General features: G+C 39.4%; 1 protein-coding gene across 1 annotated transcript in view; it reads left to right on the top strand.

The window, feature by feature from the left end:
• LOC141798313 (caM kinase-like vesicle-associated protein) overlaps positions 1 to 18,320 on the top strand; it is a 51,477-nt gene that overhangs the window by 27,720 nt on the left and 5,437 nt on the right. The window contains exons 2-5 of the mRNA XM_074680195.1: positions 13,365 to 13,472; positions 13,591 to 13,722; positions 15,980 to 16,054; positions 18,040 to 18,178. Coding sequence (XP_074536296.1) covers positions 13,378 to 13,472; positions 13,591 to 13,722; positions 15,980 to 16,054; positions 18,040 to 18,178 — 441 coding nt within the window. The 5' untranslated portion in view covers positions 13,365 to 13,377. The remainder of the gene's footprint in view (positions 1 to 13,364; positions 13,473 to 13,590; positions 13,723 to 15,979; positions 16,055 to 18,039; positions 18,179 to 18,320) is intronic.

Here is an 18,320-nt window from a genome sequence, read left to right as displayed (position 1 = left end):
AAGATAATTAGCTCATTAAACTATGTTTCTGCTAATACACCAATAATGCTTGAACTTCAGTGACAGACGATATAAATGACAGACATTGGCTTCGTTTACATCCAGTCAATATTCGGGGAATATTCCAGTTTCTGAAATATTTGGAATAATCTTTTTACATTTGTGAGTAAACAGGGTTATCTCTGTTTATATGGTATCCCATTTAAAACAGAGAGGTATGGATAACATCTCATGGCGGGAATGACGCAATGCGCGTTGTTTCCACCTTGTCTTGCTGTATCCATAGCAACAGCAGTAGCAACAACAACACAATATCCCAATAGGTGTTCACTTGATCAAATACTCCGGTTGGAAAAGGAGTAAACTACAGGCAATTTTTTCATTGATTGTTGTGAAAAATTGTAATCTAATTCAGTATTCAAGTCTTTATTCATTACACTGTTAAAGAAAAGTTTGTTAGTTTGTCAGTTAAATTATTGTATTCTATTAAGTAGGATTTTAAAATCACAACTCCATAAGAGGTCAACAAAACATCCTTTGTGGAATTTGTAAGAACTGACATTGAGGGAATTTGTCTTTACTTACAAAAATAAAATAGGGGGGGGGGGTGTAAAAAAAAAACTACCTTAAGTCATATTTTTGACACTGTGAGTATCATTTTCAACCTAGTGCTTCTATAGATTATACTAATCACTTCCTGAAGTTGGCTTGCACGGTGTTAAAGTATTATAGTGTTTAGAGCTGTTGCCTCACTACAGGATGGTTTATGAGTCAGTTTCCAGCTTGGGCCTTTCACTGTATGTAAAGGCTCCATACCATACGATCTGCTTGTCAAGTTAATTGGTTGCTTCAAATTTCCTATGGGAGCCCTGCGATTGACTGGCGACCAGTCCAGGATGCACCCTGCCTCTCACTCTAGGACGGCTGGGATAGGCTCCAGCAACCCGTGACCCTGAACAGGGTAAGGGCTACAGAAGATGAATGAATGATGAATGAAATTGCCTGTGGGTGTGGTTGTTTTGGTGGTTTGTCCCTGTTATCCAGGGTGTAAACCATCTTTCATCTATTTACAGCTGGGACTGGCTAGGGTGTCCTGTAACCCTGATTGGGGAAAGCAGTATAGATAATGAAAAGATAGAGTGATAATTTTGCAGTTAGTGAACTTGTGCACATGAGACAAAAATACACTATCCAGGTGACAAAGCTAAAAGTTAAATGTCAAATGAAACACAAACTGCATTGCAGAGCAAATTGGGTTGTATGCATTTAAACGAGCCATTGTCCATTTATTTAGGGCAAAACAGACCCCTTTCTGGGCAAATGGGCCTCATTGCATAAAATACCTCTAACTCTTACAGCAGCACTAACAGTGATAGATGATTGGAGTTGAACATGCACGAGTTCTCACATTTGACGTGTTGACTCCATGCAACTTTGCACCAATTAGGTCAACAGTTAAAACTCCATTGCCATAAAAATATCATGTCTGTATATGAGGTCTATAATTATTACTTTGGAAAATACAATTTCTATGATATAGATTCTTTATTTGGTAAAGCGGTAGTGTGTAGAAATTTGAATATTTAGCAAAATCTTATACATGGCTTATCCAGCTCTGGGATTCTGGATTAAGTTGCTCCCTTTACTCATCTCTACCTTTAATGAAGCCCCGCAGGCGAGCAGTGGCTGCTGTGATGCATGATAACTAGGATGCTGATTTTTGCTGTTGTAGCCCTCAACAACTCGTCAATACTAATTTACTTGCACATATAAACAGCAACTTTTCTTTTTCTCTGTTGTTTCCCAAGCAGTGTATTTCAGAGAGCCACTTATCAAACACAGATGTGTGTATGACTGTGAGTAGTTTCTCTGTTTTGTGCTGCTGTTGAAAGATGGAAGCTTAAAGGAAAGTTATGATTTAGGAAGTAGGCAGTGTCAGTGGAGAAAAATCAAGTTTTCTCCTTTACGGTTGCACTGCATAAATTCCACCTATTTCTCTTTGTCACACCTGTGTCCTGTTAACCCAGATGTATAGTCTCCGGCTGTTTCCTAAACTACATACTAAAGGGTTTTGAACTCACGGGGCCACAAAACCAATTCATTCAGCCTACCACTTGATATTAGTTTTATAATGAAATCTTTCCGCTGCCTTCATGGCCCAGCCCATTGTTGGAACCATCAAGTACAGTGGCCAATAGGTGTCGGACGATTTGCAAAACCCACAACACAATGGAGGTACAGTCGCAATAGAAGTCAAAAAAGATTAGTTATCCCAACTGACACAGAAAAGTTGCGAAAGTAAGTAAACATTGATTCCTTTTTTTTTTAACTTCAGCCATGACAAATACAGCTTTGTAGGGCTCTTATCTTGTGAAATCCTTTGTGGTACTTACATATCGGTATTTACCATTAATGTGTCACATTATAGCTACCTTTATGGATCAGTCATGTTATAACCTATATTTGTCGTAGATGAAGTTAAAAAAAAAAAACAGACAAAAAAAACAATGTTTTCCTTACTCTTACAACTCTTCCATGTCGGTTGGGATAACTGTCTTCTTAACTTCCATTGTGGCTGTACTTCTGTTGTGTTGTGGCATTTGCATTTGTGTTGTGGCTTTGGCGAATAGTCTGACACTTATCGGCCACCGTGGTCAAGAGGTATCTACTTTGCAATTGGCCCTAAATGCAGCATGATTACTACTTGAGTGGAAAAAAAACCTAAACATTTGGCTAGCTGCCAACATCTCCCAAACGTTGTTAGAGCAAGGTGTCCTTTTCAAAGGCCAAAATAAAGGTTGCTGATAGGCAAAGAGTGTTCGAGGAGAAGTGGGAAAATGATTATTTCTGTGGAGTTTAAGGGGAATTACACCTGTCTCATACGCAGAGAGAAAATTGCCTTGCTTAAGGAGAATAACCTCTTGTGACATTTTTCAACTAAACGGCAAGCCGTATGCAAAGTACCAGGGAGATAAGTGGACACAGCGAGCTGCACAGCTAAAGAAAGAGCTGTCAACAAACTATAATGTCTTACAGAGAGCAAAAAAGGGGGCAAATTAAAGAATAGGTCCATTAGATGTCCATTTTCAAACCATACTGAGGGTTTCAACTGCCACTTTCTTCAGCGCAAATGTGGCCCAGCTGTCTGAGAAGAAATGCTCTCAAGAGTCTGGGACCTAACCTTCAACAAGAAAATCAAGATAGGGCTGTAAAATAAGTCATGTTGATAAGTACAGTTGTCCCAACAGATGTTGCCCCTTGTGTAAAACTGAAGTACCACCCAGAAAACAGAACAAGAAAAAAAAATTAAAAACATGAACAGCCTCAGTCCCTTGTTTTGTGGGAAACAATATAACAATAAGCAAAGTAGACAGGCCTGATGCATTTTTTTCCCAAATCAGGGATAGGGTATTTTTGGCATGCTTCAGGTTTTGGTCTTTTACATTAGGCAGTGCTAATATAGTTGATGGTTTGACGGCCTCCTAGCTTTGTTGGTGTATTTTGTCATAGCAGAGGCAGAAAATAAGGATGGATATCTAATTTATCTAATCTAATTTCAGGAACAAAGTAAAAACCAAATTTAAATAAATTTTCTCAACAAACTACTCAAGAGAAACAAGGACACAGGAAGAGAACAAGAAACCTGCAAACATTATGAGGAACAAAATTTCAATGAACTGACAAAAACAGGAGAAAACATGTTGTGTCTCAATCATGTCCATCCAGTATCTGGGAATGTTTTCATATGTTTGGGCCCCTCCTCCACATGAGACTGCAATTTTATGTCACTAAAAACAATGTTTTCAGAAAACTCCAGCCAAAGTGATTTTTCTGAAAACTCTGGTGTCATGGTTTTGTGCATACGCCAAGAAACAGAGTTTTTGGTTTCTCAAACGTCACAGCTGAATGATGGGGGTTTAGTCTGACTGGGTGTAATGCGTTTCACGTCTGAAAAACACTGCCAAATCTGGGTTTGGCATGCTTCGAGTTGCATTTATAGACAGATTTTCCTGGTGTGTGAGGAAAAAAGAATTTTCAAAAACAAATGACAGGAAGATATATATACATTTCTTTTAATACCACGCCACGTGTGCACAAGGCCTAAACCAGACACACATGAAGCAAGAACAAAAAAATCCTACTGGAAACACTAAAGACTTAACATAGATGAAAACAAATCATACAGAAGGAAAAAGAGTGCAAAATAAAAATTAAGGTGCCAAACAGCAAGGAAGTGAAAATGACAGCCTAATCTGTTTTGGCCTTAACTAGAAAACTGTGACTGCAGCTCTTGTAAATAGAGACAGACATGTTCCTATCTGAGTTATATGTATTTGTGCTGTAATACAGACATGCTTGTATGAATTCAGACATGCACTTATGTCTCTGCTCACACACATACACTCCCTGAGGGGGAATTGTCTGTAATGGTTTCATCAAACATGCTTTTGTTCTCACACACTCTCTATAGGGGAGGCACTTATGAGCCATCTTACCTGAAGAGTGAAATGAAGTACAAAATGGGCTGCTCGGGTCATACTGAAGCCTCCTCAGGCGTCCACAGTGGAGCTCAAAAATAGCTGTGCAGCCATGGTTTGACTCCAGAGAAAAATGTGAGGCCATTCCAGCGGGACTCAGTCACAGTTGTTCAGTTTCAGGTGTTTTTGCTGAATACACCGAAATCTATCTAGAATCTAGATCAGGGATGTCAAACTTGCGCCATGGAGGGCCAAGAGGCTGCAGGTTTTCTTTCCAACCATAACTCCACCAGCTGATTCCACTGGTTACCTCACCTTCAAGCAGAGAGCAGGGACTAATCAGTGAAATCAGCTGGTGAAGTTCTTGGTTGGAAGGAAAACCTGCAGCAACTTGGCCCTCCATGGCATGAGTTTGAGACCCCTGATCTAGATAGATAGATAGATAGATAGATAGATAGATAGATAGATAGATAGATAGATAGATAGATAGATAGATAGATAGATAGATAGATAGATAGATAGACAGATAGATATATAGACAGATTGATATGAGCACATGAGCTATTAAGAGGAGCACATGTAAAGAAGAGAAACTGAAACTTAAGTATCAATCTCATCACTCAAGTATTGATCAATTATGATCCCAGTTTTGGCACCAATATATCAATATTTTAGATTGATCGGCACACTGTTACTCATAACTTTATAGTGGATAGAAGAGCCACACACCGAAAGGCAAAGAGCCACAGGTGGCTTATGAGCCACAGGTTGGCCACTCTGCAGCAATGCATGGATTAAAAAAATAACCCATAAGATAGGTCATTGATTGAAACAGTACGTGTTATTCTGCTTAGAAATGCACATTTTGGAAAAAAAAAAAAAAAAAACTTTGAGATTTTAGCCCTTAAATTTCCTCCCACAATCCAAAAGCATGATCACAAGGCGGTTTAAAGTAATATCCCACTTACAAACAGCCTAAAGTGTCTGTCACTGTGAGTGTATGCATGAGTGGTTGACTATGTCTACATCGTAGCCCTGTGATAGGCTGGCGATCTACTCAGGATGCACCCTGCCTTACACCAAATGACAGCTGGGATAGACTCCAGCCCCCGTGACCCTGAGAGGGAAAAGCAGTAAAGATAATGGATGAATGGGTGGTGACAGTAAGTCAAAGATTGTCCAATGTTGAAGTGCCGTATTATAAACTGGCAGGGCAATAAGAACAGAACTGTCGTGACTTCTCAAAGCCTAACCCCCTCTTTCAACTACAGTCATTTCTGGTCCTAGAAAAGAGGCAAATTACCTGAAGCTTGATGACAAGAGTATGATAAACTGTGGCTTTAATTGGCCTCATTAGTTTAGATTGCACATTTTATGAAAAGATCAGAGCAATGTAAATAAGTATTTTCCCAAAGTTGCTCTTTAGCGCACTGTCTACTTCTAGGGAAGCCTCTGCAGTGTGTTTCCTCATTCAGCTAAGAATAAGAAATATGTGTCAAGACCTTGCTTTGGATGAATATGAGCACACTGAGTATTACTGGTTTTATTTTCCAAAGGGATGATTGGGGTTCCTGACCTTAACTGAAGAAATATACCAGGTAGGTAGTGATAAATCAAATCCTCCCAATTTGTTTGGGATTTGTCATCAGTAAGGCTGTCACAGACCCCAGACAGCAATGCTGTGCACTGAACTGGGGTTAGTGGAAAGCTTAGGAGACAAGGCTTGTAATTATTACAGCAGTGCCATGGCTGACTCGCTTCTGCTCGTAGCACACAGTTAAGGAAGTACCCTGGGACACGCTGGTTCCTTTAGTCTAGAAAGACATGAACCGACGGCCCAGTGAGACACAGTGTGGAAAAGGAGCCTGTCACTCATGAAGAAATAATTCAGTTGTGTGTGTGTGTGTGTGTGTGTGTGTGTGTGTGTGTGTGTGTGTGTGTGTGTGTGTGTGTGTGTGTGTGTGTGTGCATTCACTGTAAAAACCCTTTCCACCACCTCTATTCTGATCCTATTTTCACACATGCAGCTGATTGAAGCAACTTCCTATGCCTTCATTTACTTTTCTATTTGCTGTTGTTTCCCGGCTCTGCTCCCCTTGTTGTTGAACCGTTAGCTCTCCTGGCTCTGCAGAGGTTAAAATAGCAAGTCTCACACACAGCGCCGCAGGTTTAATTAGTGTGCTGAAACTCTGCTGAGACCGTGCATGCAAACCTTGATGTCAACATTTCCAAGGAGTCATTTCCTTCATAGTCAATATAAAAACACATAATGTTTGTGAGGCACAGCACCGAGGTAATGTGATGATGTCGCAGAATGTTATTTCTCCCTGCCTCAGGTTCTTCCAACAATAGATGACCACAGAATAAAGGCATAATAAAGGCACTTGTAAGGGATAATGTATAGTGAGGGGGTAGTTATGCGGCCATTCACTGTATTGACCAGTTACCAGTTAATGACCTGATTAACAGTTACAGAAATAAACAAATTAGGGATGGGCATTTCAAGCAAAAGCGCTACTCGATATTTGAAAATAATTCATCACCTTCACAACACTGTCACTATTTCCGACTCAATACAAGCCGATGATGAAACCTTTTTTGTTACAGTGTTTCCCAGCGTGGGATTCAATCAGAAACCAGGTACCTCACAATCAGACAGCTTTGATGGTAATGGAACTACAGAGCAGGAAAACACAATCAGTTAAACACTGTTGTTTGCCTCCTGTTACTTCTTGTTTCAGAAATAAAGTGGCTTATTTGGACCTACTTTTCTACTCCTGTACACCCATCTGTGCAGTCTTTGATGTTTGATTTGTCTCCACTTTAAACTAAAGATTTGTATTGCTCTCAGAGTGTTGTTTCATCTTTATAAATATTGCTATAACAATAGTCTGTTCACACGGCAGTCAAAATCTGAGCGTTTGTCGTATCTACTATGAGGCATAATCGAGTAAAACAATGCATATAGCAACTTTTACTCTAGATCCACAGCAGGAGCGTGAAAAGCAAGCAGCTCCTGTGGGGGGCAACTACAAAATGACTCAATAACCTTAGACAGAAAGTCTGGGTTAGGTCGTAATTTTACTTTCACTTTGTCAGGGGAAAACGGAAAGTTGAATGAATGAACTGATAAAGTTTGTAACTTCCCTGTCATCTGAAGTCAGAGCCAACAACAGGATAGTTTTGTGTGGCAGCACCTCTAAGTCCCCAGACTCTGTGCAGGTCATGGTCTGTTTTAACCCATCATTAACCTCCTCACTAGGGAATGCTGACCATTTGGCATATTACCGAACCAACATGGAAAGCTGACATTTCAGCGGATAGTGTTAGAAAAAGGCTTTACCCATCTCTAGAGACTCCTGCAGAAAACGTAACACACCTTGACCACCAGTGATGTATAGGGATCAAGGAATGGGTAAAGTGTTTGGTGTACGACTGGTTGTTTGTCTCAAAATGTAGCTTATAACAGTGGAATTACTCCCCCACAAGATTTTTTTTTTTTTTTGAATTTTGTGTTAAAACATGTTTTTCTGTTTGTTTTATGGTACTCTAATAATTTCAGATCCTGGATGCCAGACTTTTATCTGCTTTATGCCATAATCATAAAAATTTAGTACTGAAACCATATATATATATATATATATATATATATATATATATATATATATACATATATATATATATATATATACATATATATATATAAATCGGGGCCGATATTTGGCATTGTGAAGCATATTGGTATCGGCCTTTTTTTTTAAATCAGACGGCCGATAAGAAACAAATTTCAAACTGCTTGTTGCAGCTCTGATGCAGCCGCTCCGCTGTCTGCAGTCACTACTCAGTCCCCAGCACTGTCCCACCCACAGTACCATCTGATGGTTACAAGCAGAGCCATGGCTTTGGGAAGAGCCAATCAGCAGTGCAGTTATTAAAGTTATTGCAGTTAGAAAACTTTATTTACTGTAGAAAACTTTAGCTATTAATTATTTTAAGTTTTCATTCAACTTTATAAAAAAACTTTGCTAAGCCGGGGAGCTGTTCAATAAACTCATGCTTAAAGGTATTTGAATGAAGTGTTGGAGTTTGTATTATTTAAAGTTTTGACACCAATATTTGCACTTTGACTGCAAATTAATATCAGCTTCACATATCGGTTATCGGCCTCCTTGACTACAAATAATCGGTATCGTATTGGTTCGAAAAAATCCGTATCGGTCTATCTCTAATAATAATATATTCATGTGTTGGTGTGTGTGTCAAATATTCAAGGCAAACATGCTTTTTTGAAAAGTTAGATATTCTATTTAGTATTATCCGAATTATTTAAGGTAAGGATTTTAGAGTAAATACTGAACATCAATCAAAAAAGACAAAATGTGCGGTGTATATTATTTTATCATATTTTTATCTGGCTCAAGGGATTGTGGTCTGCATAAAATATACTTTGTTCATAACTGTTGGGCGTCAGCACTACTTAGTTTCACTTCAGTAAATCTGTAATGGCCTACAGTCAGCACAAGTGTGATGCATGGGGTCTGATCTTTACTGTGCATCCTTATTAAGATGCTGCTGAGCCAGAGGGAGAGTGTGGAGGAAGGGGTGAAGGAAGGATAGAGCTGAAAACCAAACAGCAATAAAAGATCTCAGAAAGATAAGGAGGGGCGATGGCAGGGGGGTTTCTTTCTTCTTTGAAAAACATGTGAAATAGTGCTAACGCTGTGAGCTAACCATCCCTAACACTGGCCGTTTCCTTAACTCATAACCCAGTGTCACACCCCAGTGACACTGGGTGTGAATATCATTGTTTTCCAGAGAACAAGGAATGAAGAATAACATGACCGTTCTCTGGGTTAGAGGAGGTGCTGTGCTCCCTAATGAGCCCACAGTCTTTATCACTATCTATCTTCTTGTACATCTTTATTGCAGAAAATCCAACCTGGGAGTCACTAGTCACACTGGGCCATAAAGCATTATAAGCCATCGATTGGTTCTCCTGCAGAGAAAATTACCCTCTGAATTTCTGGGGATAATGCCTGAATGTTGCTGATGGTGGTCAGTGTATAAAAGCACAATATGCTGTCTCTGTTACACAATAAAACCTCCATCTTCCTCTTTCTACTTGAGTTGCCTCACATATATTTTTCCAATAGGATGTGGGTCTATTTCTTTCTCATTAAACCTGCTTATTCAGACCGACTTTTAACATACAGTAATGCAGTGAGATATTTTTGCCATTATAATTGTGTTGTATTGTTATTATATTCAATTTGAATTGTTTTATTTTGATGTTGATTTTAATAGAAACCACTTTGGTCATCTTGTGTGTTGTAAAAGGCTCTACAAATAAAATTTGATTGATTGATTGATTGATTTATAGCGCTTGACATTGGCTGAGGCCCTTTGGGAAACTACAGTCATGTTTGCTTAGCTGATCTTAAATTTGTAATAATGAGCCATGATAAGCTTGTAATAGGCTCCACTTTCTGGTTCAAGAAACGTTTCCAAAACTACAAAGGCTTCATTCAGCTGCCTACCAGCTTCCAGCATCAGAAATGCTGTTGCTCTCGCCTTTTCTCCAGTTTCTACCCTTTGTGCAACAACCCTGGGGGACCGTTGTCGCGGCTTGCCGATCACAAAGTGTTTTGTTGCATAATAACGATTTTATTTCAACACGCTTGATTGTGCCTTTTTCTGTCAGATTACTCAGAATAACCTCTATTCCAGCAATCTGCCCTGCAGAACTCCCCTTTTTCTTCTCTGCTGCAAAACTTCACCAAGTCAAAGCATTCAGCACAGAGAGACATGTAGAATATATTGAGAGTGAGAGATAGGGAGCCAGAAAAGGTCAGCTCCTCTTGCTGACTACACACCACAGCTTAGACGCCAGCGTCAGATGAGAAAAGGAAGTTCAGAGAGAGCACAGTTTTCTCTCGGCAATTTAAGACATCTCTCAAATTAGATTACGAGTCAGTTCACAGAGCAACAGCAGACAGATTGCCCTTCTTACACATAGTGCTATACGCCTCATGCTTGCTGAGCTAATTTACATGTGGATATCCATCACCCAGGCCGTCAGCACAGATGGATCCCGTGTGGCTCTGAATATAAATATTTTCTACCTTTTAGTCATCTGGGGGAATTTTTGCTGTGCCATCGTTTTGCAGCACATCACTTCTTAACAGCCAAGCAGCAAATAAAACACAGTGTTCCCATCAGCTCAGTCAGTAAGAAAAGATAACTGAAGCGGTGTAGATACGTTTTCTAGTGACGCATCAGTGTCGGTTTTGACAGGGCAATAGTTGCCCTGCAGGTTTTCCAAGCTGATCTTTTAGAGCTGATCACAGATTCATCTCATTTCAGCCGTTTCCTTTGTAAAACTCTCCCTCAGTGCAAACCCAGAACTTACTGACAAAACAATAAAGAAGTAAATAAACTTTCTGTTTATTTATTTATTTTTATTTTTTTATTTTTTTCAGTGTAACCTTAAAATGATACTCCAGCCAGGACAGGTGATGATTATTTGTGCCTTGCATCAAATTATGGCAATATGTAATGTATGCAATATGTATTCTAAATCAGAGAGCAGACACTTCCTGAAAATGTTTTCTACATCTTCAGGGATTTTTTTTTTTTTTTTTTTTTTTTGCATTTATGTACTGAACTTCCTTCTTTTCTCTGTTAACCTCCACATTGTGCACCACACCAGCTTTATTTGTGTAACACCTTCAAATAAAGTTACAAGGTGCTTGACAATTAAACAAAAATAGAAATGGAACAAATAAATAAAAAAAAATACAAAAAAAGACAAGGACAATAAAAAGCAATATGATGAAACATGTCTTAAGAAGAGACTTAAAAGATGATACTGATATATAGTAGATGATACTGAGACACTGTATATAGTAGAGAAACTGTGTTTCAAAGTGATGTACATCCCTGTACAGAACACTGAAAGCTCAACTTATTCAATGTTGAAAAAGAAGATGTAGTTGTTGTATGAAAATAAGGGCCTACTCTGAATAGGAGCCAGCAGATGCTTCCTCCTTTAAAGTGAAAAAAAGTAATCTTCGGTTTCACTCCTTGGTATAGTCTATAGTCTGTAATCAAATCGCTGTCATCCAAACCTAACGCAGAAACGTCACCCTCTCTCTCTGCCTGAGGTTGTTTAAAAAAGATTAGGCTTTCTTACATTTTTTCCACAGAAACAATCTGTAGCTGTCTTCGGTTGTTGTTGTTGTTGTCTTTAGTGATGTCATTGGATAACTCAAAGTAATGGTTCTGACCATGTTCAGAAAACAGCTCAATAAGTTTTAGCCAAACATCACAATGCAGAAAACAGCTCCTCTCACTTCCTCTGAGGGTGAGATAATGAGTCAGCACAGGGAACTGGAGCCAAAGAATATATATAATGTTCTCCACCTGCTCCAAATCAGGGGCCATCAAAGACACAGACCTGACCCTGCTCTTAAATGATCTTCTCCCAGAACTCAGAGAGTGTCCAAACTGATGGCCCCATACAGTGAATTGTCCCACTGAAATGGTACATTTCCTTTGTATTCTCTACAAAAGCTTGAATAGTTAAATACTGGTTTGATGTTTCATGTTATTTGCTACTTTTTTTGGAAGCTACCTAAAGTCACAGCTTGTTGCCTGGCAACTGTTGTCAGTGCCACTTATAGTCTGCTTCATTCTGTCAAACACACGGTTTGATTGATTCCATCCTGAATCAGAGGATGGGGAGGTTCGAGTGCAGAATCTGATGGACATACAATACTTAGATTCTTTGTTTGTGTGTGTGTGTGTGTGTGTGTGTGTGTGTGTGTCTCCATAAATCTTCAACAGAAGAATGCAAAGACGCGTCTTCAGTTTCACTACCCCTAGTAAAAAAAAAAAAAGAAAAGAAGAAGGAACAAAAAGCTATTTGAGGATTAAAAATCTAAGATACTACATGTAGTGCCTCTTCTCTCTGAGAGTGCCACACATTGTGTCATGTAGTTGCTTTTGGTACATGTTGTGCACATCAGCTTCAGCACAGCCTGTGAGTCTGTGTACGTAACGAGGCACGAACACACATCAGTTGTCTTGACTGCTGAGAAACAGGAAGTTTTCACTGAACATGCCGGCACAGAACTTGTTCTGATTTGTTGTCACAGCTCCTTACTGTAGAGTTCAGGGAGAGAAAGAAACCCTTAAGTTAAAAAAAAACTAATCCAACGAAGTGGACCATAAAACCTTTATTCTACCAGGGACAAAAGAGGAGAATCCTTTTGGTTTAGGCTGCAGAGCAATGTATTTTTTTTTTCTATTAACCCGTAAGCACAGAGTTCAAGCGCATTTTCTTTCCATTTTGTAACTTTTACATCACAGCAAGGCATTACTACTTGGGACGGGTACATTATATATATACCTGTATAACTGCAAAATATATTACCCTTGCAATTTTTGAACTCATATAAGTTTGCATAAAGCTGAGCCGCTGCAGCAGATCCCTCCAAGGCTCTGCCAATTATTAAAACAGGCTCATGTGAGGCTCAGTTACAGCATCAGTGAAACAATCCCCTGCAACGTACGGTCCCTTGTGCCTCTTTAGCCCTTCTACTTCTGAAAGGCTTCCTCAGCATTATTGGAGTAATTGTTTATGACTGAGGGAGGGGCGTGTGGCAGCCTAGTCATCATCCTGTGTAATAACGTGGAAGTGTGTGACGCCAAATTGAAGAGAAAGGATCAGCTACTGAGGATGATCAATGAACACCCTGATGGTTCCCATAAAACTTCTCGTTTCCTCTCTTATCCTTTATATCAACCTTTATCTATATAGTGCCAAGTCATTAAAAATGTTGTCTCAGGGCGCTTATTTCTCCTTCTTTTCTTTTTCTATTTCAGGTCAGAAGCAGCCATGCCATTTGGCTGTTTAACAATCGGAGAGAAGAAGGATTATAACAATCCTTCAGACGTGACAGACAAATATGATCTGGGTCAGATCGTTAAATCGTAAGTATCTCCTTAGAAATATGAACATTTGAAAAGAGATTTGAAAAACTCTTTATTTTTTTTCAAGAAATGTGTCTGATCTGTGCTGATGATAAATGCTTTGAAATGATTCTTTCAGGGAGGAATTCTGTGAGATATTCAGAGCCAAGGACAAAACTACAATGAAAATGTACACTTGTAAAAAGTTCCTGAAAAAGGATGGAAGGAAAGTCCGCAAAGCTGCGAAAAATGAGATCCTCATTCTGAAGATGTAAGTAATAAGATGTGTTTGATATTCCCCAAAGAGTCAAGCCTGTTTAGTTCATCCTTTTTCATCATTTTAATTATCTCTTTCAGAGAGAACTGTTTCTTCACAAAGCGAATGCTCATTCTCATTGCCCATACTGTTCAACAAGTCACGCAAAGGTCATTTTGCTTTATCATCATACTCACAGCAGCTTTAGAAATCAGACTATGAGCTTAGTCAGTGCAAGATTGGACTATTGGAATGCATGTAAACAGCTTTATTGAACCAAAATTAGACAAAGCAAAGCTCTACTGACACACCTAGATAGTGCGATCGCTATCGGGCAGCGGTTGCATTCGGCAGGACTTGGCAGGTCTCGCTACACTGTGGCATTTGGCAAGAGGAAGTAGATGATCATGGTTAGTAGGGTCACTGCACTGATACAGTCTATGGCTCTAACACAACAAACAAAATGGCACATAAACTAAGAGCTACAGCTGCATCCTATCCCTGCCATTGTCATGACAATGCTGCTTTTTCTTTTGGCGAAACAAAACTTTTTTAATGCCCCGAGTTTTGCTCATCATAAGAGGACACAGCACTGCCTATCCAAGCCAAATGTGAGGTTCTCGATCAGAAGTCTGATTCTCTAGACTCCCCCCTCGCTGTGGCTTCATGGTCGGACTGATGTGTGCATGTAAACCATAGATAGTATAAAACATGGACAAAGCACCCATGACATCACCTGTCTCTTGCTGAAACCGTGAAATGAGGCCAATCCACGGACACAGCCAAATTCACTATGACGCCAGCTGTTAGTTTCTCTTCGAGCAGCTATAGGGCACCAGGCTGTCACGTGACCTGAGCTGTGCCTCTGATTGGAAAATCAAATGATCCTAATAGTTTCTAAACCGCAGAGATAGAAAAAAATTCACTTCCAGTCTTTCTGCAGTCAACCTCAAGCGGATTCTTGACGAACAGCGACTTTTAGCACTTCTGCATAGGCTTCATTTTTATTGACTGGATTTTGCCCCTTGATGTAAATGTACTGGCATTTTCCAAAAGTCCTCCCCATCTAAACAGACTGTATACCCAATACCCCCACTCCTAGATGACACTTTCATAGGCTTAGAGTAGGCTGGCAAACAAGGAATGGATTATTTTTGTGTGGTCATAAATTTCTGATCTTTATGACGGGGAAATCACATGACATATGTGCCCTTTTAAAATGACTTAAATGTGTGTGTTTTAATTGCAACCTATGGCTATTTTTCTTGATATGATGGGAGGTAGGGTGAAATAGCTGAAGAGAGACATAAACATTTTCAAAGAAAGTGGGTGTTACACATAATGATATGTGGTGTCTTTTGGAGATCTGTGTGAAATGTTTTGTTGGTTTTGCTGTGAGATTAACAGACTGGTTCTTTAAAAGCACACATCAGAGGCAGAGAATTCCCTTTGATTTAATAAACAGAGTTTAAATAATGTTACACTCCCAATTTTACCCCTTTTAAGAATTATTTAAACTCTGCTTATTTAGCTCTTGGCAAGATTTTTATATAGAGATTTGGTGTACGTGGTCTTTAAACACCCTCCAGAATAAAAAATTGTTCAACAGATTGGCAGTGTTCTTTGCCAGAAATCCCATAATGAAGCTTCTGTCATAGGAGAAATGTAAATTAAAGTTATGCAATATCACACCTGTCAGTGATGACACATAAGATAATGACAAATAAACAAAATTTTGAGGTCTGGATGAATGAGGAAACAATTTCAGACACATTTTCACTGACCCTGTTCAAAGTTTAGTATAGTTGAATGCAATGAGAGTACAGACAACTCTAATGGTAACAACAACTCTCAGTCTTGAATAATGCACTGCTCTATGGACCCAGCTCCCCGTGAAGTTTTCCCATATGGTGCTGTGGTTGTAGAAGGCATGGTCAGGTGCTCAACACCACACTACCCCATGGTCATTACTTTCCAGATGGAAGCATCAGATTACATAAATATGTTTGTCTATTAGTAGAGATTTGATCAGGAAACTATCAGTGTTGAGAAGTTAAATTGATAGATTGAGTTGATTCTTTTTGCTTATTCCACAGTTGCTTCCCTGCATCATATGTTATTAATGAGTATCATAGGAGACTTATGTATTATTCCTCCATCTGAATGAATGAATGAATGAATGATGCAGTTCTCCTATATGAATCCTGAAATTATTCTTTCTCCTTCTTTCGGTTTCTCTCTCTGTCTTGTCTTTTATGACATGTCTCCTCAGGGTGAAGCATCCCAATATTCTCCAGCTGGTGGACGTCTTCGAGACCAAAAAGGAGTACTTCCTCTTCCTTGAACTGTGAGTTCAGATGTCTTGCGAGCCAGGGGAAAAGGTGCAGCTTGTCTTCCCAGCAGCTTGGGCCTGCTGGGCTGTGTGTGTTGATTACACACTCGTGGGGAATAAGCTGTTGTAGCCTGAGGCCTGCTAGATATGAGAACAGCTCTGAACTCTCTTATTTGGTATTCAGATATGATTGCTTGCTAGCTGCACCATTCTCATCAGCATGCTTTCTTGGGGAATTAGATACAGTTCTATGGATATGCTAAATGTGCAATAGCGGTTTCCTCCTTCGAGGACACATGATTAGTGGGTTTGGGGTGTTAGGTTAAAGAACATCAAAGACATTCATGCACACATCCAGTGCTTAACAAATTTATTAGACCACCTGTTATGAGAAGCAGAAAGTAGCCATCATCATAAAGTGCTTTAACTCAGACTCTTTCTTTCTTTCTCTGTAAGTTTTTTGTGCTTCATCATTTTAAACAGGAGTGAGGAGTTTCAGGCTGGTTTTATGTTTTTATTCCCAAATTTGAGCCAGAAGACTGGAGTTATCTGAGAAATTTATCAAAAATAACAAACAACTAGTAAAGCACATGTATGCTCAGTAATGAAAGTAAATAACTGTTATTTGTCCATTGAAAAATAATGAAGTGATTTTCTCTTTTTATTTTATTTTATTTTTTTAAGCAGGGCATTTAAGAATTCCTGGGTAACAACAATAATTATTCTTTATCAGTCGAGATAGACTTTTGAGTAAATAGCTTGCACATCCTGGTGGGTTAACATCACAGAAACGTGAAAAAAAGTTTTGGTAGTCAAATATTTATTGTTATAGGCAGTGTTGGTTAACACTTTACACTGGTTGGTGGTCTAATATATTTGATAAACACTGTATATCTGGAAAATAATTTGACCCAAGTTTCTGAAGTAGGTGGATTTAATTCTGCAGTGTAATCAACATTTAACTCTAGTTATTAAATAAAGAAGTACCTCAACAGATATTTCCAGAAAAGATTGTTTTTGATTAGAGTAGCCAACACCAAAACCCAAACTTTAGGGGTGTATTCACACCTGGATTGTTTAGAGCAGATGTTCAGAAACAGTGAGCAGCCCCCTCGAAACTCTGGTTCATTTGGGCATATGTGAACACAGTAATCGCTCTCAGCTCCAGGACAAAACAAGCAGGTTGAGATCACCAAAAATAGGTGGTCTCAGTTTGCTTCCATTAAGCCCTGTAGCGATTCCTTTACAGCAGGGATCTCAAACATGTGCCATGGAGGGCCAAGAGACTGCAGGTTATCTTTCCAACTAAAAACTCCACCAGCTGATTTCACTGATTAGTCCCTGCTCTCTGCTTGAAGGTGAGGTAATCAGTGAAATCAGCTGGTTGGAAAGAAAACATGCAGCCTCTTGGCCCTCCATGGCACGAGTTTGAGATCCCTGCTTTACAGTGAGAACACAAACGCCCCGGCAACCGGCACAACTGATTTATAACTGTGGCTCACACTGTAGTGATGGGGGCAGTAGTAGTAAAGAGGAGAAGAAGAAATAGAAGAATCAACCACAGCAGAAGAAGAGACCGATGAACTGAGGAAAATGAGTTGTGGGCTCATGTGGAGCAGTAAAGAAATAAAGTGCCTTATGAAAGTGCCTTCATGCAGTCGGGACTGTCAAAAACAACAAATGTTGATCATATAGCACACACTGTTATATGGGCCAGAAATGCTGTAACGCGAATTAGCCACACACATTGTTGATGCTCCATGAAGATAAGGGAAACTCCCCACCTTCTGGGTATGATTTCTGACCAATGAGAGAAAAAGAACTTTTGCTGTGTGAACACAAACAAACCAAGTGGCGACCGCAACAATTGTATCGTTTTTGCCCCAAGTTAAGAGAGAGGCTCACCCTAAGCAATAAACTCTGTAGCTATGTTGTACTGTTTTCACACTCTGGGGTAAAATCTTGTAACAGTTTGTGTTTATGTCATTTTCTTAATAAAGTGCAACAGGAAGAGAAGTATTTGACTGGATCCTCGACCAGGGCTACTACTCAGAACGAGATACCAGCAATGTGGTGCGTCAGGTTTTGGAGGCCGTGGCCTACCTCCACTCCCTGCATATTGTTCACAGAAACCTCAAGGTAACGTCCTCAGCTTTGATTTTGTTCATAAAAACATTGATGGTGGGTAGATATTGTGGTCAGTGGGCTTTTTATTTTATTTAAATGACAGGTATCCTGCCCATAGAGTGTAGTTAAAAACAGTTTTTGGTTTGTTTGTTTT

The sequence above is a fragment of the Halichoeres trimaculatus genome, unplaced genomic scaffold (genome assembly GCF_033239565.1).
Source record: "Halichoeres trimaculatus isolate MK-OKI-2021-1 unplaced genomic scaffold, fHalTri1.1 fHalTri1_scaffold_1, whole genome shotgun sequence".
Taxonomy (NCBI): domain Eukaryota; kingdom Metazoa; phylum Chordata; class Actinopteri; order Labriformes; family Labridae; genus Halichoeres; species Halichoeres trimaculatus.
The sequence above is the reverse complement of the archived record's forward strand: the minus strand, read 5'-3'. Positions and strand labels throughout refer to the sequence as shown.